At 40.3% G+C, this 23,496-nt stretch overlaps 1 protein-coding gene across 2 annotated transcripts in view; it reads right to left on the bottom strand.

The window, feature by feature from the left end:
• Nucleotides 1-215: 215 nt before the first annotated feature.
• The window catches only part of adck1 (aarF domain containing kinase 1), a 118,027-nt gene continuing 94,746 nt past the window's right edge, over nucleotides 216-23,496 (bottom strand). For both annotated transcript variants that reach the window (XM_030045073.1, XM_030045074.1), the window contains exons 10-11: nucleotides 10,099-10,292; nucleotides 216-2,120 (exon numbers count right to left, since the gene is read on the bottom strand). In XM_030045073.1, coding sequence (XP_029900933.1) covers nucleotides 1,961-2,120; nucleotides 10,099-10,292 — 354 coding nt within the window. In that variant the 3' untranslated portion in view covers nucleotides 216-1,960. The remainder of the gene's footprint in view (nucleotides 2,121-10,098; nucleotides 10,293-23,496) is intronic.

Below are 23,496 nucleotides of genomic sequence, written 5' to 3'. Positions count from 1 at the left end.
CAACAACACTGTTGCTAAGATAACACCTACATGTGCATAATTTCACAGTACTGGTATTACAAAAAGAGCAACTGACATGCTTGTTCCATGTTTGTCCTAAGACCAGACAAGACTGGGTAAAAAGTGAAGACATTACCATAACAGGGCCACACCAGTGATTTTGCATGTTTAGCATAATATCAGGGCTGTACAATTAAACCATATTAATTTTGACGTCTGCATTTAAAAGAACATGTTTGCTTGCAATATTGTATGTAAAATGACAGCTCTGATTTTTTTTTTTTTTTTTTTAAATCAAGCGCTCCTTATCCTACCATCTGATCAACCACAGGCTTCCACTTTAAGGCTCACTCCTTTGCATGCTCGTAGCGGCAGTCAAGAGAATACAATTGAATGGGATGGGATGAAAAAAAAAAATATCAGGAGTGGAAAATGGATAGTCATCTGGAGTTTGGATGCACAGTTTGGATTTGGAGTGAGTGATGTTGACCAAAAGCATGAACTATGCAGGCTGGGTCTGTGCCACAAAGCAACACAACCAACCTCTACAACTTCCTCAAAAAACACCACAGAGTGCAGTCCGATGGACACATGATGGCACGCACAGTTACTTCACAATTAAACAGAACAGAGAGAAAAAAAAATACGGTAAAGCTCAACAACCTCTGTGCCTGTAACACTGATTGCATTTCAGCAGCATAGAAATGACCTTCTGTCTGCCATGTGGCCTAACACTCTTACAATTGAAACAATATAGGAACAAACTTCAAATAAATACATAAAAGAATGAAAAAGAATAACAGCCCAATAAAATGATACAAAATTAATTAAAGAAAGAAGAACCGGAGCCATAAGAGCTGGTTCCTATCACAGAGGCGTAGTTCTTGTCATAGCTGAAATAACCAAGGCAGTCGCACATGATTGAGCTGAAGAAGTATCCAACAAATCATTAACAATCAAGGCTTTAAGAAAATGATCAACACAATGTGGCTCAAACCCAAAATTCTAATTTGAAAATGGAGAGATTTTGATTGTATGACGTGAAATCTTTAGTATTCCCGCATCATTTGCAAAGTGGCGTACTGCAATGTAAAATGCAGGGAAATTGGAGTAAATGGGCCAACTCTTCAAAATCACTGGTATGGTCCTTTTAGCATTCAGTGCTAGCTGCATCGTTATAAAATGTCGTGATTTCATGCAAACTTCAATCTGAGGTATTTTAACTCATCTCATGGAGTATTATCTTGGAGAGTGGTTAGCAGTCAGTTCTCCAATATGTCCTCTCAAGTATTAAAACCGCCCATGTGCTCGGACCAGAACTTCCACACCTCGTCTTGGTGCTCAGCTGGGAGTTCTTAGTGAGGGTACACCCTGCGTTATGACAGCCTTGGGTAACTCTGGACCACCCTTGCCTCAGAGACAGCTGTTGGCTGTTACAGTGAGTGACAGTCGCGGCCATCCATACCGTCTTTGAATTTGTCCGTTTTGTCCATCGGATGGAGATGAAGGGGAGTAATGAATTGCAAAGATACCATCACAAGGTCACTTCTACCTATCGCTTACTGGTCAGTGCTTTCTATTGTCTGAAGTGAATATTTACTGGCTGTAGGCAACCGTCTCAATGGCTGACTTTGTAATCAACTTTCCTCTCTTCTATGATTATTTAAATCTCTCATAACCTCCACTGCTGTGTCCTCATCCTTTTTGTGTTTAGTGGACTGATTTAGGGTTGCCTGTGTGGGTTTACTTTCTCAGGACTATGTGACCTTTAAGTCATTTACATTTGCCTCACATTACATTTCCTTGATGTACGTGGATGTTTTTTGTTCACGTGTCCATACAGTAAATTTCTTGTGCCTAGACATGTCATTAGGCACTACGAATGTATGGACGCAAGCTACGCAACATGTGCCAACCCAGAAGTTTCGAGCCATGTTCCAGCTTCGTCTCCGGGTCCGCTTCAGTGCAGCAAGCCCAGCAGAGCGGCCACCCAGCATCCCAGCGCTGAACCTTTAACCCACAGGAACAGTTCATACATGCTGATCTGCCACAGGCCGAACGACTCAGAGAGCGTAATCTGAAGACGCCTTGTCCTGGTCCGAGCCTTACTCCTCTTATGCCTGTCAGAAGCAAGACAAGAGAGATGAAAAGGGACGGTGTCAGATGTGAGTCACAAATGGTTTTCATCAAGTTTGCTTTCATTAACTCTTAAGGTTCTTTCGTAATCTACATTTCATAAAGTTGCCGCATTATTAAAAGAAAGGAGGCAACAAGACGTCATCAACACACGATCATTTATAGGAAAAATGAAGTTTTTCCTATCATTGCAAAATCAGCTTTGGCAATTAAGTTTCTACAAGGCACTGATGAAATCTGAAACCTAAACTGTACCCAAACAAGGCAACATATCATCCACGATGAATAATGCAATTATCTCTTGGGCCAACCAGTGACCTCTATGTCACCTTGTTTGAGCTTTAACTGTAGCGGCCCCCCTGGGTTAGTATAGGTGATTCTGAAAACACTTAAATGTACTGATGAGATACAGTTTCTCCAGGTTTTGTCCAAATCCAACTAGCATCTGAGTAATCAAGTGTGGTAAACAAATGAACAAACAAAATGACAAGACTGATTTTTGGTTAATGTGCTCTCAACAAAGTCCTACAATTCAATACTGTGACATTTATCATCAGCCACAACTGCAAGGTTATAGATCCACTCGCAAAACATTCATGTGGCACAGTGCAATATCATTAACGCCTGCAGTCATGTTGTTCATACACTTCAAGCTGCAATTTTTTTTTGTCTATATACATCTTTCTAATCAGCCTAAATAAGGAAGGGGGTCTATAACAGAGACAAACAGCCCATTCTCCTTTCTGAGATGTGGGTAGCTTCACTCTATTTTTCCAATTTAAATTCTGGTGGTTGGTTGGTATGGCCACTGATGGAACATTTTTTCCACAAATGAAGTGACAAATCCAAAAGTGTCTCCTTAACAGCTTTGTGCAAGCGCTCTCAGAGAAAGCTGGTCTCACTGCTGATGGCTGGAACTTTAAATTCAGCCTTTCACTGCCACTTGGGGTGGCCAAAGTATAACTTTAAACCCTGTGCAACAACAGGAAAATATTGAAGGCTGTCCTCCACCAAAACCGACCCCATACTTCATTTGCACCAACAGCTTATTAGGACCTATAGTTAGATTTAAGAGTTAAGCGACCTCAACCGGTCATGTAAATAACAACAAGGTGGTGTATGAGGAAGTGAGGTGTTGTAGAGTAACAAGCCACAGAGTCCACACTGGGTGGTGGATGGGTCAGCCCTTCACAGGACTTGCAACCCAGAGACTGGAGTTCTATTCCCACGTGAAGTGAGTCTGTTGTTTGTGTCCGGGTATTTTGTTTCGTTCATTTCTGCATGTTTATTATTGTCACCACGACGACAATGATCCTCTAACCTTACCCTAACCTGAACCAAGTGTTTTTGGTGCATAAACACAACTAAACTGTGAGCATTTTGACGCATGTGCGTCACAGCTTGTGGTGTCTCCTGCCACCGCTAGGGGGTGCTAATTTAGGAAACACTCCTGTGGGTCGATGAGAGGGTAGGAACAAACAACCTATGCGGTCGTATGGGTTGGAGGACTTAATGATGTGTCCCAAGAGTCAGTGGGTTTTCTTTTGCTGCCAATTGCTGTAACAGCTGATTTTACTTAATATTTCCTTCTCTGGTTAAATTTATGTTTACTGGTGAAGCTACTGTAGTAGGGATGTAAGTATGGCCGCCCCAGAATTTGTGCTAGCAAATTCTGACACTGGCTGCCCTGATGAATAATCAACGATTAGGCTTTTTTTTTTTTTTTTTTTTTACTGCTTTCACTATTAAAGGGATAGTCAACGCATTTTGAAAAATGTAATATTATTTCACTTTCCCCCCACCTGTTCTGTAGGACATTAGTGGCTCTATCTTCCTCTCATTGTTACTGAGTGCTGGATACAGGCTGGATGCTCCAAATGCTAACTGTTAGCCTCCTGCCATTGAGCTGGACTTCCCCCCAGCTAACATTCTGAAAAATAATCACCCATATCCACATGAACACCAAGTATGAATCCTAGAAAATGTTCACCTCAAGTGAAATAAGACTGCAAGCAGTGAGAGATGCTGTGACTGTGGTGGACTGGAGGAGGGAGTGGGGGCTGGAGGAGGAAGAGGCTCCCCAGTGTCCCCCTGTGCTCTGGTATTACATTACTATTTGTGACACCACAGTTGGTTAATATTTTATAAGGTCTGCTTACTCAGACAAGCTCTACCACTGTCATACAGCACAAACCATTCACTCTGCCAAGGAAAGAGCAGTACTCTGTGTGTGTGTGTGTGTGTGTGTGTGTGTGTGTGTGTGTGTGTGTGTGTGTGTGTGCGCGCGCGCCTGTGTGTGTATGTGCAAGTCCTGTCCTCCCGCCATCAACAGAGAGCTGAAGTGACAGCCCAGATCCCTTCTCTCCCAACCAATTACACAGCAGAGGGAGCCAGCTGCTCTCTCTCTCTCCCTCCCTCTCCCTCTCTCTCTCTCTCTCTCTCTCTCACACACACACACACACTACATCCCAGAACCCGGACCAGCGTATTACACAATAATAACACAGTTGGGACGTTGGCTTATTATATGAAATATGTTACAAAGCTTGAATCCATTTTTTTTTTTTTTGCATTTTGTGGTTGTAACAGCTTGAATTTAAAATATACTAGTGTGATTTTTTTTTTTTGTCCACAATCAATACAAAATAACCTATCATGACAAAATGAAGGCATGATTTTACAAATGCTTGCATATTTACTGAAAATGAACAAGTGCATGATGAAGAAACATCTCATTCAAGAAAGCAGGAAACCTCTTGAGTTGATATTTTGCAGAAACGTCTTTGGCAACAATGACAGATTCCAGTCTTGGACACAGTATCTCCATCCACTTGGCATACCTGCATTTTGGGATTTTCTGCCATTGTTGATTGCAGATTTGCTTAGTCAGTAAGTTACATGGAGAGTGCTTGTGAGCTGTTATCTTACATGGCTTCCAAACTGGGTTAGGAAATTGATTAAAACTGTAAAGCTGAAATGATTTCAGTAAGTTACACTAAATTTAGTTATGGAGCATCCCAATTCCTTTCAGTGTCCATGAGATGACCAGTGTAATCCCCCTGTGGCCAGCAGGACAACAGGGCAGAATTAGGACAACAGAACATCATTTAAACAAACAACAACAACAACAACAACAACAACAAATCCAATTCAGTTCCCATTGGTTCTGGAATTGCTATATCATGGAATTTTTCGGGATGTATTCTACACAAGGAAACTCATACATGGAATATGATGAATATAAATTATAGGCTATTCAAGAATGTGACAAATGTGTCACTTTGCAGGAAAACTATAATTAATGTATTTTCCTACTTGTTATAGCAAACCTATGTAACTGTACACCCTATAATTTATATAGGGTATTTATTTAAAACCCATTTAAAATATCTGATATTATTCCACTTCCTCTTTAGCTGTTATGTAGGACAGCAAAAAGAGGAAAGCTAGCCACAACATCCTAATGTAGCTACTTCAATGAAGCAAACAAATGATGGCAAACTCTGCTGCCTCTGTTGTGTCTGCTGCTCCTCTGGCGCAGATCTTTCCAGATGTTGACAACTGGAAAAATCAAATTTTAAACAACAATTTGAGCAAAACTATTGTCTGTGTGTATTTAATATTCGTGCATTTTATTTTGGGAAAGTGACAATTGTAAGTGATGTTAAACCTTCTCTGAGTGGATTAAGGTGGTTATTTTTCAGAGTGTTAGCTGGGGGGAAGTCCAGCTCAATGACAGGAGGCTAACAGTTAGCATTTGGAGCATCCAGCCAGTATCCAGCACTCAGTAACAATGAGAGGAAGATAGAGCCACTACTGTGCTACAGAACAGCTAGGAGGTAAATAAAATATCAAAATTTTCAAAATGGATGAACTGCCCTTTAAGATGCTATAGATTTGATGTCAAATCAAAGCCACATGTTTTAGTCAGCCTGCCAGCGAGTTATACAGTCGAGCACTGAGTCTGTCTGCCAGCCAGCTAGTCAGTCAGTGAGTTATCCAGAAACTTATCCATCTAATTTGCCAAGTCATCCATTCATTTATCTTTTGGATGGTTGGCCATCTATCCACTCTGTCTGCCAGCCAACCAGCCAGCCTGTCTGTGTCTCTGCGATTTTATCCGTCCATCCATGCCTCAGGATTATTCAGGCTGAGGCCATTATAGAGTTGTTCATTAGAATGGCCGGGCTCAGATCAATACGGCCAGTACGCTGCTGGCTGGCCGGCTGTGAAAAGCACAATATAATCACCGCCTTTACTCCGGCCAATATACTCAGAGAGACACAGCGAAGAAAAAGAGGAGTCGGGAAAACAATCACAAGAAGTGGGAGAGGAGAAGAGGAGGTGGAGGGATAAGGGGTGGGGAGAGGAGGGGGTGGATGGAGTGATGGAGGTGGAGCAAGGGAGAGAGGAAGGCTGCTGGTGGAGAAAAATGTAGATATGAAGCCTGAGTGAAAATAATGATTGCTGACTGCCCTCAAAGTGATATGAATGTGTTTATTTCCCCAGACTGCACTGCTGTTGTGGAGGTACAGATAGTGAATTCTGTGTGTGTGTGTGTGTGTGTGTTTGCGTGTGAGTGTGTGTATGGGGTCTAATAGAAAAATGGTTGTTCCTCAAGGAACTTATATGAGGGGTTAGGTGTTGTGTTAAAGGATAACATCAGTATATATTCTTTATGCTGTTAACCCTCTGAAACCTGAGCAAATTCACTTGATTTCTCTCAAAAACATAAGAAAAAAAAGTGAATTAGAAACATAACTAGAAAATGATCACAAAAGTAAAATAAACGAATGAATGAGTGAATAATACATTCAAAAACAATAAAATTTTCAGAATATTGTAAAATGAATAAATAATAAACAAAAAATAATACATTGAAACAAATACAAAAAATATCCAAAACTGTGAATAAACAAATAAATAAGTAAATACATTAATAAAACAAACAAAAAAACAAACAAAAAAAAATACAAGGAATTTATCAAATTAGAAGAAGAGAGATTAAATTAAATTAAATTAAATTAAATTAAATTAAATTAAAGATTAAAAGAAATAGAGTGAATTTGGCTCCTGCAATTCTACAGGATCACATGGTGTGCCAAATGCTGCCCTCTGAGTTTTGAGCATAAATACATTCTCACAAAAACATTATTTTATTCCACATAATCCAAAAACAACTTGTTTCGATCAACAAATTTCAGGAACAACACTGCACACAGAACTGAGTTTTGGATTTTTGATTTGGTGGATGAAACTAGCATTCAAACTGAATCTTTTTTTTTTTTTTATGTATACTCTACCATACATATAATCCATATAATTTCCCAATGGAAATTAGGGAAATTCTGGAGTTGTGCAATACACCACCACATTTCCTGGCTGTGAACGCGATAACTCAAACACTGTTTTGTTTCTTTTCAAATTTGCTGTGCACATTCATGACCCCTCGAGGAAGAGAGGGGTGGGTCTAAAAGATCTTCAAAAAGGGTTGGATTAGCAGGTGGTATGCTCATTTCACACTGTTTTGCAACTCACTCTATAAGTTTCAACATGTAGCAGTTGTCACAAATAGTCTTTTTACTGGGGAAACTGACATCCTAAAACAAATGCACAAATACACATTAGAAGAATTCTATCATGTCAAATGTGTCTGAGAGATTAGAATACATAATGAATGTTCCTGTCATTTTTATGAACTGGAGACAATTGTCCATTTTTTAAAGTGTTTTAAGTGTTTTTAACTGATTGGACTGAAGGATTTTGACATTTTATTCACTGATAGGATAACAAAATGGATGTAAAATTTTTGTTTTGTAGAGATTTTAATAATTATGTGGAAATATTTCAAAATGAAACAATGGACTGATTGTAAGCCAACCTTCACTGTCATCATTTCCTTCAGGAGATGAAAGAATATGGCACAACAACTGGAAACTGAAAAGAAAGACAGGAGGTGCTTGTGGCTCTCCTGTTTGACATAGAGAAACAGGAGGCCTGGACTGTTTTGGCGAGCAGGTCGGATGAACTGGGCAGTGAAGCTTCACAGCAATAAAAACGTGCTGAGAGAAAGACCTTCAGGTCTCTTGATTAAACAAGAAAACAAAAGATTTCGACTGTAGCTCATTATTTCCTGTAACTTGCTTAATACAGATACTGCTTACTATGAATTTATCTAATCAAGAATTTAAGTATATCTGGACTACAGTGGAGTCCAAAGTCAGCATCACAAGAAAAAAGAACAAGCCTCTTTTAACCGTCTCCACCACAAAGGGCTTTTAGGAGGAGATGGTTACAACAGGGACTTCTTCCTGTCATGTTTCAAATGATGCGGTGTTCATCTGACTGTGCTGAAAAGAAACGAGAAAAAAGCAAAGAAGCAGTGGAGTCACTTCACTGCCTCCAGTGTTTCCCCTATCGTTGCTTTGGCAGGGCAGCCAACCCCACAGCCCTCCTGAGAAAAACTAAATATTTTATTTTAGTTACCTTATTTATGTGCACTTGTTTTATTTCAGCTCAGTGCGAGAGTCTCTACTATGTTTTGCTGTCATTTACAGCATCACTAGTTTCTCTGTTGACAACAAGTGCACCCAAACACCCAGTTACATTTAGTTTTTAACGAATGTGTACAAGAAGTCACACAGTTCACAAAATGGTTCACAAAACAGATCACTAAATCAATCCTGAAATCAAGAAATTTTCACTTGTTGACGGGCTGAACATGATCATGCAATTTCAATGTGTTCAGTTCATCACCCAAAAGCAGAACACTCTCTGAATGAGAGGATGATTTACATAGAGAAGATAAATGGGCGGTAACAAATTGGAGGGATGGATAAAGCAAGGGACTAGAGAGGCGGTACACAGACGGTCACTCGGCAGAGAACTGATCAGCAAATCAACTAAAACCTCACAGCACAAGGCAATAAAATCGTTGCAAAATGGGTCATCTTCTAATGCAGGCCTCATGTAACTAAACATTCTAGCTGAGTGCACAGAACTAATCTAGCATTTGTGTTTTGGCCTTATTATGCTTGAGGCTCTGTGTTCAGAAGCGACGCAGGCACACAGCACTCATACAGGACCACTGAACCAACTAGTGACCCAATTATTTTGCTGAACGGAACCAAATGAACTGAAACTTCCAAATGAACGACTGCCAAGGGTAGGGCCGCCACACACACACACACACACACACACACACACACACACAGCAGTCTACACAAAGTCTCTGAGCGGAGCAGAGGAGAGACAGGCGAAGTGAAGATAATGTTACTCAAGCTGACAAGTCGTTATGGTCGTGTCAGAGTCATTTATTAATGTCATCTGTATAAAACCAAAGGCAAACCCAAACTTCTGAAATTCCACCCAACCTGAATTTGGTTGAGTTCAGGGTTCAGGGTCCACGCCCATCTGTCCCACCACAGCAGTCAACCTAGAGGACACACTGGCTTCATAGGCTCAAACGAAAAACAGCTGCATAACTTTTTGTTTCACTGTGCGAAATCAGTACAGTGCATACCTCTGCCATCACTGTGCAACTGCCAACATCTGGCTGTTCCACGTGTTGGATATTCACCGAAGTTAATTACGGCACGACCACAACCACAACCCCCTTTGGCCAATCAGTGTAAAAGATTAAACACTTCTTCCTTGGCCCATGATCAACCTTTCCACCCAGTCTCATACAAACTGGTTCATAACTTTTTGAGAAATCCTTCTAACAAACAAACAGACAGTTAGAATGAGGTGAAAACAGTTACATGTTTTAAGAAGCTGTGGTGAAACACATCATCTCAGTCATACTGATCCATTTGATATTTTTGCAGAATTTGTCAGATGATCGAATCCACATGAATACCAGTAGCAACCTTGGACATCAGTGGATGCTGAAAAAATGCAAGATTTTCAATTCAAAGTGAAAATTGCTTGGAAATGGTAAAGACTGCGAGATGCTTTTACCTGGCCACGGCACGTATACAGCAACGGGACATGTTGATGAAAGAGGAGGAGGCGGCCCTGGTCTGCAAGGTGGTCTCAATGCCCCTCAGTAGGTCATTGGTCTTCAGCAGCAGCAGCATCTGTCGGGGGACTCGGTTCAGCAGCTCACTGATCTGGGGCAGGTAGAGGGCTGCGTTGGTCCGGATCTCAACGTCCTACAAAGAAATGAGGACACTCAATAATAATACTGATGACAATAATAAATGTAATATTATTTTCTTTGAAATGCTATTTTATAATTAAATAAATACTTAATTAAAAAAATACTCATAATAACAATAAAATAATACAATTTGTATTATCAATTCACACAGAGTACTTGCAATGTTGTAGCGTGAGTATAGCCACTCACATTCAAACATACTGAATATTACCATAGTCTGAGACTGGCAGCTTCAGGCATATTGGCATTGTGTCTGCCTTTATAGCCTAAACCAGTCTTATACTAATGTACGTATAGCCTCTATATTATGTACATACACACAAACTACACACATGCATACACACAGTCCATAGATATGTTCTCTAAATCCCAGTGGAAAGTGTGTTTGCAGACAAGAGTTGTGAGACAGAGACAGAGAGAGATCACAGACAGATTTCTGCTGACTTGCATGTTTCAGTACAACACTGCTCACCTTACTGCAACTCCAGGGAAATCCTTGTTATAGTGCAAGCCTTATGATAATAATAAATACATATGTTAATAACAATAATAATGATAATGATAATAATAATACTACAGTGGAAACTTTATAGTGATCATGGTTGCAGATCAGAAGCTTATATGGATCAAAAAGCTGGGACAGAATCATTTGTATTGAAATGCTGTTTAAATAATTCACTTATTGTCATTGTCTCATGTAATTATTTATTTTTTTCTTCCTTCCTTTTTAGCATTAGGATATACAGAAAAAAATATAATGTAATCTTACTGCTACAAAAGGGGACATCAGTTCAGGGCACTTAAGGTACAGCCCAATGGGAACAAAAAACCTTACTGCAAACATACGCTGATGTGTCACCGCTAAAATGATTACAACTTTGTCCTCTATACAGGTCATTTACCTTCTTTGAAGGGCTTTCATGCTTATTTGAACTCTGTTACAGGTCACTTACAATTCACCATGGCATACAGTGAGTGTATTCTGGATTTTCTCGATGTTAGAGTAGCCAAAGCAGGTACCTCCCTCAGCACTGACCATTTCAGGAAGAACAAAGATGGAACAATTTTCTTCATGCACATAGTCACCACCCACCAGCTGTGAGGAAAAGCTTTTTCAAAAGTCAACTACAGAGTTAAAAGAATCTGCCAAAATGAATCAGTTCAAAAAGAAAAGAAGACCTATAGGACAGATTTAGCAAGAAAGGTAACCAAGAAGCTTGATTTAACCAAGCACCAGAAACTTCAGGATCAGACACAAATTGAATTACCACAGACCAAAAGTCCCTCTTTGCAGTGCATCACCACATACACACCACAAAGTCCAGAACTCCTCAATATTAGGAAACATTGCCATATTTTGAGAACAGATCCCATCTGTGGTGGCAAATTTCTAATTTCAAATTTTAAACCTGAGAGACCATTTGGTTAGAAATGAAGTGCGCCCTCAGATAAACAAAGCATCTTTACCTGTCTCGGCTGGGAAATTACAAATATGCCAACTATGAAGAGTGCAAATACACCAGATGCATGAGGCAGTTTTCTCACCCATGACCAGGCCATGCCATTGACATTCACATTAAGAGCACTATCAATTGCAACTCAAAAAATGTAATCTATGCCATTAAATGTCTGTGTGGCCTTTCTTATGTGGGTGAAAACTGTGTACAAAGGATGCGTGACCACTGCAGTGCCATACAATGGGAAGACCTCACAAACCCTGTAGCAAAAGCATTTTTTTTTTAAAAAAAGGGGACATACACTGTGTGACTTCTTCCACTTTGGGACTTAACAGATAAAACTGAAAAACTGAGGAGGTGACAGTTTTTTCATGCTCCAGTTTTTTCATCCTCCAGTTCTGTTCTAATGAACAGCATGAACTGATGACGCCACTTGGATATGGGGCGAAACGTCTCCCAGACATATAACTAAGTCCAGTTGGCCTGATTCAATTTCCTTGAGATGCCTATGACCCGGACAAATGAAAATATGCACAGACAACTCCCATGATGATTGTGGATAAAGAACTGACCTGGTGTAATGTATCTTTATCTTTGGCACTTGCCTGAGTTGGTCGTCAATGGGGCTGGGGCTCCAGAGTGCAGGTCTGTGTGATTGAGTGCATCTACCCCACCCACTTTCTATCATGACTGACTTTGTTGGTCTTTATACGACATCATGGTATGTCTGCCTCCACGGTCCCATTTGACTGGTTAACGCAGATTGACAATAAGAATATATGATAACAGCTTCTCAACCACTAGAGGGTGCAGCAGGCAAATATTCACTAAGAGTTGAATCGAGGTCAGCTGGACTTGTTTGTAGATTCTAGAAGACGTTTCACTTCTCATCCAAGAAACTTCTTCAGTTCTGACAGACCGGTGGGGCATCCCAGGTATTTGACCTGTGTGGGGACGTCCAGGAGTGAACGATGGTCATTAGGGTCACCTGATCCAGGACAGAATGTTGGTTCTCAGGGTCACAAGTGGTCAAGGGTGAGTGGTTCAATCTTCTTGGAAGGGATGACAGGACATCATATTAGGTTGAAGACAGATGGTGTCTGAGGTCTCTGTTCAGAGATGGTTTCTCTATCTTGACATAGCTAGAGACACCATAGATCATTCACTCCTTTTTTGAACCATCTGTCCTTCCTATCTACGATGTCTATGGCAATTCCTATCTACGAACATTATGGTCCCCGAAGGAATGACCTTTTTCTTTCTTTTGATCAGGATGCTTTAATTATGACATCCATTAAATGGTGGAATAACTGTTGAATCAGGTGCTTGACAAAGCACTCAATTCAACCTGAGTCCTGAGCCTTTTAGTCTGAGGAGTGGTGGTGTTTTGTCTGAGTTCTGATGATGTCCTAAAATGTACATTGTACTGGTGCCACACACTCATTGCTATGGTGTTTTTTCTTCACTTCTGAGGACATCTATATACCTTGCATGGATTTAGTAACTCATCCAAACAAATTACAGAATCAAGTAAGTGACTAAAACTAGGACAGGGGATGCTAACTCTTTAGCTATTCCCCTATCAATTGCTAATGTATAAATTGGGAGGGGTAAAAGCCTATAAATCTTTAGTGGAGCCAAGTGTTTTTCTTTCATTACTCAGGGAAGACATTGCTGTGTAGAGTTAGTGGTGTCTCAGAATTGCTTTTGAAAAGAGCTAAGGTGCATTTGGCATAATGCATTTCTTGAGAGAACGCAATATAAGAATGAGTGAAAAAAATGAATAAATCAAGTAATTGGATTCCTATCTCTGTTTACTACTTTTCTGGGTCTTTCAAGTGTGCTCTATCCATAATTGCAATAGCATTTGAAGGTAGCATCTGCTTGCTACTGCTATGATTGTTGAAAAGGTGCACAACAAGTGTGGAAAATCTATGATATAATGAGAAAAATACTGGACTTCTGGATCCGTGGTACAATGATTTGGCTTCAAAACACTTGTATTATACTACAGAGGCTATTTTTCATTTCCTGGACTTCAAAGAAATGGTCTCCGGCATCTTCTGTGTTTGGAAAGAGGCTGCCAAGGAACTTCAACGGTATTTAGACTGATATGACACCCGCACCTTGTGCCAAGATATAAGTCAACATCTCAAAAATAAGTTTGAGTATTTCTTGTTCCTTTCCTAAGATGGCCCAGGGATTTCCCAAAGGGACTGAAGTTGAACATGCTGAAATGTCAATAATAGACAGTTTCAGTGTTTCTGAAAACTTACAAAGCACCAAGAGATGGTCACATTGTCATCATATGAGGTGATAAGTTTTTTTTTCTAATACATTCACAACTTTAATATAACCCATTTAATATAACAATTTGAGTGGATTCATGTGGTTATTTTTCTGAATGTTAGCTGGGGGGAAGTCCACCTCAATGGTAGGAGGCTAACAGTTAGCATTTGGAGCATCCAGCCAGTATCCAGCACTCAGTAACAATGAGAGGAAGATAGAGCCACTACTGTCCTACAGAACAGCTGGGGTGGCGTGAAATAAAATCACATATTTCAAATGGGTAAAATATCCCTTTTGAGAGTAAAGTTCACAATCACAGGTGTAGAAAAAAGGAGAGGTTTGGGAAGAAGATCAAGACCTGTCTGATCAACCAAAGCTTAATCAGCACAGTTCCTACACAACACAGCACTATGAGAAATCGTTCTGCTACTTCTCATAAACTACACTTCTCTGACACATACACACACACACACACACACACACACACACAGGCGCGCGCGCGCACACACACACACACACACACACACACACACACACACACACACACACACACACACACACACACACACACACACACACACACACACACAGAAAGACCATAGCTCCATGCTGTTGAATTTATTAGACAAGACATCTCCTCATTGGCTAATTTATATGCTTATTAACATTTCATTGGTGGATTTACGAAACACATTAGGACTAAAGTGCCTGCTGTGCAATGTTGGTTAGGAAATGTGTGTGCGCGTCTTTTTGTAAGTAAGATCTATGGTTTATGGCAATGCTCGTTATTCTTGTGTGTGCATGCACGGGAGAGCAAGAGAGAGAGTTGTAATGTATGTGTTTTACATGGGGGGATGGATGTGTGTCTGTTTACACTTGCGCGTTTCTTATTTATTATGTCAGTGACACCATTATTTTCGTTTCACTGAGGCAGATGCAGAAAATAACACCGACTGAGGTTCCTGGGCTTTGTACTTACCAAAAGTGGGTGCAGAAGTCTTGAAAATCCAATAAGTGGGGAATTTGTGTGCCAAAACAGTACAGACTAGCAAGTGAGTTTTGAAAGCCAGAGATTTCAGCACCTGGCCAAGTAATCGTCATTGGTATTGATCAACAACCTTATCAACCCACTGCAGCTCTATAATGGTCAATTTGTACTACTGGGCAGTGGAAAGAAAAAAAAAAAAACTTTCTCATTGCCCCTTTAAATTATGAAGCAGGGAAGATAGTAGAATGGTGCACAGGCGAAAGGAAGGAAATAATGAGGGGGTTGTATGTAACCAAGGAGGGGAGGAAGGAAGGGAAGAATAAATGATAGGCTTGCAAGTAGGGTGGGACAGCAGGGATGAAGAGATGGAGTAAGGGAAGAAGGAAAGATCATTGTAGGAGTGAATAAAGTAGTAAATGAAGGATGGGAGGGATTAAACAAGAATAGATCAGTGGAAGACATGGACAACCATGAATTACAAATAACAGTCCAAAGAAATTATGAGGGATGTGAAAAACAGAAAAAGAGATAAAGTTTGCCTCCATGGCGACTATATCTCCTCTTTGATGTTGTAGACAACTGCTTGTCTCTCCATCTCTGCCCTAGTGTTCTGCTCTACTCCACTTCAAAGGCCTCTTGCTGCTGCAGGTAAACAGGGCTAAATTACACTATTAGGTGTGGAAGGAAGCGGGCCACATATTTAGAGCTTAAAACCACATCATTTTTGCCATCCGTCTTTAGATTGAAAGTAAAATCAGAACGTGCACAATCTGCCTGAGAGCAGAAAATTACAAGACTGGACTGTAGGACAATGGAATTGAAAGATAAGTGGAGATTGGGAAGTTGTTGAAATGCCTTTTATGTGGGCCAAAACCCTGAACATGAGCACAGTCAGACATGCTAGTTTTAGATTTCCTTGTAAATAATGGCAAATGTGTTCTCATCTTTTTTCATTCAATATTTTCCCATGAATTCACAAAGCACTGTACACGATTATTAATAAACACTCTGCTCCACATTCAGTTACAAATATTCACACTGGATACTATTACTACTACTGCGTTTTTCCTCCAGTAACTTCTACACTTCCTGTATAAGTCTGGGCTGGAGAAGCAGTAGTCACCACAGAGACAGGAGTAGATTGCTTGCAATTCACCATTTTTGATTCTATTTTGAGCTGTAAACATTCTGCTACACATCATCAAACTAAAACTTTGTTTATTTAACAATATGAGTGGATTAAGGCAGTTATTTTTCAGAGTGTTAGCTGGGGGAAGTCCATCTCACTAGCAGGAGACTAACAGTTAGCATTTGGAGCATCCAGCCAGTATCCAGCACTCAGTAACAATGAGAGGAAGATAGCACCACTGCTGTCTTAGATAATAGCTAGATGGGAAGTGAATTATTGTCATAATGGCCTCTGAAATATGGTACACTTACAGTTTTACCGTTTTTCTCCTGTAAAACAAAAGAAAGTGGTGGCACTCCTTATTAATTAAGCTTTCTCTGGGAATATTCCTTACAAAAATAAGCAAATCAGAAAAATCCACCAATCATTTACAATCTTAAATTTGCATCAGCCCGCCCTTGCTATAACAGATATGTGGAGTAGCAGCTATTGGTAATACTTTACAGGAGAGCAGGGCCACCAGTTCAAAATAATACCTATAATACCAGGATTGTAGTCATTTTAATACTTTTCAAAAAATTAGATGATTAGATGATATAAGCATTTTTTAAGACTCTCTAATTGCTGTCATAAAACAGATGTAAAATAGAGTTAAAATAGACATATGCACTCTGGACTGACACTTTTGACTACGTTGCCATTTCAATCAGCAACCTTGTCAGGGTTTCTGGATGTTTCTCCACCTAGTTGACTTTTACAGAATTTTCCCAGGATGTGTCCGTGTGTGTGTGTGAGTGATTGAGTGAGTGAGTGAGTGAGTGAGAGAGAGAGAGAGAGAGAGAGAGAGAGAGAGAGAGAGTGAGAGAGAGAGAGAGAGAGAGCAGTATTGTCAGAGCTGTCAGTCTGGATAAACAGGGAAGTGACAAGCACAGTGAGAGACAGACAGCAAGTCAACATCCTGACGGAGATAAACACACTGACAGGAGGTGGAGTCTCTCTCTCTCTTTCATTCTCCATCTCTCTTCTCTCTCTGCCTGGCTTTCTTTGTCTTTTGCTCAAATTAAGTGGTGTGAACAAACAACACTGATGCAAGAAACACAACTCTCACCCGTCAGCATCCTACAGCTTCTGACTCGACTACATTATCATTTTATACACACACACACACACACACACACACACACACAAGGTCCCAAAGGGGCTATATTGGGGAGCTGGGGGAAAGAGACAACAGCAATCTGTCCCCTGAGACATACACATGTGAAAACACATTTAATGTGCTACAGAAATGGTTCAACTGATATTTATTTATTCTTTTAATTTATATTATTTATTTATTTTATTCATTTGTATTTATATTTATATTTAGTATTTTTTAAGGCCTATACAGATGCTGCATTTTATGGACTGAAGCTGCTGGCTGGTCCCACATATTTGCAATGTATTCAAAATCTTTGAATTTATTCATTTTTATGAATAAAATTTATGATATTTTTAATCAATTATTTCTCTGTTTCTCAGATTATTCATTCCATACATCCATGTCTCTAACAGCCACATTGGTACTGATCAACTCTACAATAAATACAGAAAGACCAATTTTAAGGCTGACACTGGCTCAGGCCGAACCGCCAAACAAAAAGCGATCAAAACGCTCGACATATCGGCGAAGCCATGTAGCCATCCAAACTAGATAAATCCTTCCTTCCGGCCTTGCTTACTTACAAACCCTTCATTCCTCCCTCCTTTCTTTGCAAATCGCTTACAAATCGAAAACAAAAGCCACCAGCCCAACGACATAAAACCCACAACATAAAACCCATCACAAACCATCCCCCCCTCCTTCAGTCCAAATAACAGGGGCTGGGTGCTCTGAAGTACTCTGCTGAGTCCTGCTTTGGGAATAACAATTAGCAGCAATTATGGGAGGCTGGTTAGCGGGCATTACAGCTGTCAGCAGGACACAGAGAAGGCGACAGCACTCTTATTTGCATCTGAAAGCTCCAATAAGGACATATTGTATTGCGAGTGGCGCGGTAATAGGCTATGCAAAAGGCAGAGAATGTGTGTGTGTGTGTGTGTGTGTGTGTGGGTGAGTGTATCGAAGAGTCGGCAGTATGACTTTGTACAGCAGCCAGCAGACATGAGGAAATGGTGAGGAGAGAGACACAGAGGGAGATGAGAAAGAGCAAGGGAGAAAGAGGACACAATGAGGCACGTCAGAATCTTTTGTATGATCTGCAATTATTATGTTATTCTTCACGATGCCATTCTGGTCCACACTATTACTATGGAATTTCAACTGTACTCAGGGCAGCGAACCTTCCTCAGTTCATTTTTTCTGTTTTTTTTTTTTTTTTGTGCTGTCACTCTTGAGGCTGCAAAAGACCACTGCGCAGGTTGGGTGAAAGAGGTAACTTTGAAGTTTGAGGATGTCATTACCCAGAAATCCTGCACGTTTGACTTAACAAATGGAGCTTTCCTTTGGACTTGAGAGTGAATAAATCCAACATCCTACATGACGAGGTGCAAAGGAACGCTAGCTAAGTGACATCGTGACAAAATGGTAGAGAGCACAGTCAATGATGAACAAATTTTTTCTGTGACAGGGTTTTTATTTGAAAACACGTAGTGATCTAATGTTCTCTGCATGTTCCGATGGTATAGATTTATAGTAGTGTATTATTTCAGTTTGATGAATGGACCTAGAACCTGGTAGTGAAGCTGTAATTAGCCTAGCTAACATTAGCGGCTAATGTTAGCTATTGTCATTGACTCTTGTCAGCAAGCAATTTGCTGTCAGAGGACAAATCAGTGTTTTCTATCTTCTGTCTTGCGGGCGTCCATGTCAGTTTCAGTGGAACACATTCAGTATGGAGCTGGAACATCGGGGTACGGCCCCGTGGCTCACCATGTGGGGAGCCTACCGTGTGGTGCTGGGTGCCGATGGGTCTCTCCTGGCTTGTGGAGCAGAAATGCCCCAAAAAATCTTTAATAAAATAAACAAATAATATGTAGGAACAACCAGCAGTCAGGTAAAAACTGCATAAATAACTTCATCATATGCTGACCTTCAAGCTCAGAAGTGGAGATTTTTCTGACCTCCAACTAGTTCAATGGAATGCCAAGGTTGGGGTTACCGGTCATCTTGAGACAAATCCATCCACCGTGACTTCACGAGAAGGCACACCAATGGCAGAATGGATGGAAGTGTACGCTGTAAGTGGTAAACAACCAACTAAAAGGCTATACAAGTCATTTTTCCTGCATGACATTAAAATAAAATGTAACATCATATTGTCAAACCTGTTTCTGCATGTAAACTGTCAAAATGTGCTGTCAGTGTTATTTATTAGTTAGAGTTATTTGCTAGTTAGTTTGCTAGTTGCGAGTTTTTGTTTGTGTGTGGTGGATCTGGAATGCCTAGAGGTCGGAAGTTGGAAATTACAACTAGGAAATTCTGAACTCCATCTTTGAATAGATTGCAGTATTAGTGTGTGGTAGGGTGGAGACGGTGAAGAGGATCAGCCATTGTTGGTGAGTTAAACTGTCTGTGGACAGGGGTGCTTGCTCACTGCTGTTAAAGACAAACTTCTGGGTTTCAGTTAGTTTGGAGTCATTACTTCCAGTCTGGAGAAGATTTCCCACCATTGAGCATGATGACACCAGAATTTAATTTGGGCAAATTAATTTGGGTTAATCGATGGCATCTCGATGCCAGAGGCTAATGAAGGCCTTTACACTGAGATAAAAAGAGCTGATTTCAAAAGTCAATCTATTAGCATGCAAGATGCATTTGGCATGTCCCACTGCATTAAAGTCAAAAAGGAGAAAAGAGAAAAGGGTTTGTGTTTTGGGGGGGGGGGGGGGGGTAAGATGCCTTGCTGAAGTGGACGGCAGAAGTGGATGATAATTACCCAAGCCAGCAATATCAAGCATGCAATTCCCTCTTTTGCTATTTCATCACTAGAATACTCTATAAGCCTTACAATACTCACTGATAGACTACTAACACTACTGCTGCTACTACTGATAATAATAATAATTCTCCAAATCAAAAAACATCCTCAAAATAATAAAAAAAAACACCTCTAGAAGACAGTGAAGGTGAAAGACTACATTTATGCATGTAGTGTATGCACATAATTAAATTCATACCGAAAGCTAAAAGGACAGTACTAATAATTACTATACAATTATGTTTCTAACCTCTTACCTTATTTAGTACTTATCCTACTTCCAGATAATTTTCCAGTAAGTAATTTTTGTTACAAACTTTTCTCCTAGCACACACCTGGTAATTAAAGGAGTGGGAAATAAAGCATTATTGATTTTTCCTTTAAAAACTATCCACAACAAATGTTCACATAACTCCACAATTGTTTTCTACTTTTCTTGCTTTTGCTGTTTGGGTCTGTTATTTTATTTTCATGCTGTTTTAGTGCTTATATTCTACTTGTCTTTTTCTCAGCTCAGTCCTATTATCCATTATCATTTGCTGCTGCAATGACCTAAATTCCCCTCACTGATCGATAAAATTTCATCTTACCTTGTATGAACTTTATTTGATTCTATTCAATGGATGGCAACAAGATGTGCCTTAGCTTGCTAAACCACGATGTCCACCAGTTTCATACACAGTTACCGTTTCTGTTCATTATCTAAATGATTTGCCTATAAAACTGAGACCAGTTGAAGATCACCCACAATGACCTTATGCAGATGATTTGCCTAACTAATTATATTGTTTTAATGTTGACAGAAGAAAAATCCACACAGAGATAAATATTCATCTATGTGTGGACATAAAATTGAGGCTGCAAAAAGCCAGTGCTTTCAAAGCACTCAACATTTTGTATGCGCATTGATTAAACTATCACTAATGGAATGCATTATTAATTGTTCGAGGAAGGACTTAAAAACTAGCTATAGACAGGAGAGCAGAGAAAAGAGGAAAAAAGAGGAGATTAGAGAAAAAGACGAGGGGAGAGAAGAAGGGAGTTGTCAGGAGGGCCGCACAAGACAGAAAAAAGCAGCTGAATGGTTGTGAGAGAAATGTGTCTCTAATAATGTCTTCTTAACTCCAGAGTGCTGCACAATCAACTAGTGTACTGATGTAGAAGGCACTACAGTGCTTTCTGCCCTAATGGGCTGTGTGTGTGTGTGTGTGTGTGTGTGTAATGAATAGAGAATATAAATTACAAAGTCAGACGCACTGGACTGATGGAAAGAGTGCTTTCATCTCAAAGAAGAGAGAGAGAGAGAGAGAAAGAGAGAGAGGACGGAATTACATATTTCACACACACCAATTGCATGTTCATGGATGCATAGCAATGCACAAGATGTAGTTATGAAAATATCCTTTCTGTTGTTTCTCTGTCAAATAAAAAAAAACCAAACAAACAAAAAAAAAAACAGATTTGCACCGATACTGCCACAAAAACCATCTTCTCACTGAAAAGTTCATTCTGCCCTGCTTTAACATGGGGTTCTCATGTTACCATTGAACTGAGACAAAACGTTTTAGGCCATTAGCCTTCATCAGTGCCATTGCTCATGGAGAAGAAAACTCTCATTTTCAAGAATTAACACATGCAGAGTTCCAGCAGGTGTTCCTAATGACAATCACTTGTTTCTCCTCTCTCCTATGAATCATCAATGGCAATGGCAAAAAGACCATATCAAGTATCACACTGAAAAACACCACGCATCAATCAAGGCTGCAAGCCACATGTGAAAACAAAACAAATAAATAAAAAAAAAAAAAACACTTATTAAATGCACCACAATCACAACAGTCTATTGAGGAAACACTTTGAAAACCTTTTTTTTTTTTTCCAAAGTTCACTTTGTGACCAATGCTGGTTATATGGCAATGTTTTTGCAAGCCCGCTGTAAATCTAAAAGTAGGTATATATCTTAAATTAATAATATCAACCACCACACCTCCCACCTAGATCAGCGCTAATAGCTGGTCCTGAATTGGCCATGTGCGTGCAATCGCCATCTGATCCAGGTCAATGTACGACCTGGCTCTACAGCTGTTTGGGGCAGTTAAAATAATTGAAAGCTGCTGGGTCCTGACCCAATGCAGCAGATAAAGGAGCATCCTCTTGGGTGAAACGCATTCAGCAGCCCCTGTTGCCACATCGGCTGTGCAATGTATCCACCCCCAAGGGGAAGGTTTGTCGCCGGCCCTCAGAGGAAAGTACAGCAGGCATGGGCATTCTCCCAGGGCACGAACCGATACACCACTGGCCAATCAAACGGCTGCCAGAGCTTCTTTGCTGGGTCCTGGCATAGTTGCCAGGCATTTGGACACAGATGTCCCTGGGACATCATATCCACCCCATGTTGAGGTGACCTGAGAAATAGTGGGCCTTGAGGCAGTTCCAAGTGTCAGGCAGCTTATCATAGGATCTGTGCCGCCTGGGAGACCTCATGACCTCATGCCCTGGTGGTTTAAGTAGGCCACTGCAGTGCTGCTGTCTGACCTCAGCAACACATCCCCTTTCAGACACTGCTGAGAGTGAAGCAAGACCTTCTGAACTGCAGTCTGGTGCAGAGGTTCAATTCTCTATCTCGACGAATATTTCATAGCACAAACTAAATGAAAACCAAAGGGCATGTATTCATCACTTGCAGGCAACCCTACTGTAATGCCAAAAGGCCTTTCTACAACGACTGGGTGACTATCCAAAATGCTGCGACAGTGTCTTGACTAGGACTACACAGTCTAACCCCATTACTCCAGTTCTCAAAAATCTGTCAATGACCTAGGACCACAACATATTACATATCAGATCTGTTTTATCATCTAAAAAGCAAGCTGGTCCCTCAAGGAATCTGGTTTTGGCGTTGGACATGTTCACATCCATATCCAGAGACTGTAATTAGGAAAGGTGGCTTGGACAATTATCAAATAAATTAATGAAGAATACAATTCCAAGCTTATTTCCTATCTTCCTATACTGCAGAGGTCAGCATAAGGTAGTCAGTGGGAGATAACTAGCCTTCCAGGAACTGTTTTTGGCCTGCCAAAGTAATTTAGGATTCTTTCAATATTTTCAAATTCACTTGATTTTTTCTGTCTTGGAGCACTTTGAAGGAGCAAGACAGAGAGAGAGAGAGAGAGAGAGAGAGAGAGAGAGAGAGAACAAAGAGCACGCACACACACACACACACACACACACACACACACACTAAGTGAGAGAGAGAAAGAGAGGCAGAAAGAGAAAGGTGATGGATACAGTGGGAGAGAGATACAGATGAAAAAAAGACAAATGGAGGAATAGAAAAGCATGAAACAAATCACACGGAGAGGATGAAATCA

This window comes from Myripristis murdjan, chromosome 22 (genome assembly GCF_902150065.1).
Source record: "Myripristis murdjan chromosome 22, fMyrMur1.1, whole genome shotgun sequence".
NCBI classification, from domain to species: Eukaryota; Metazoa; Chordata; class Actinopteri; order Holocentriformes; family Holocentridae; genus Myripristis; species Myripristis murdjan.
This window is presented reverse-complemented; position numbering and strand designations above follow the sequence as displayed.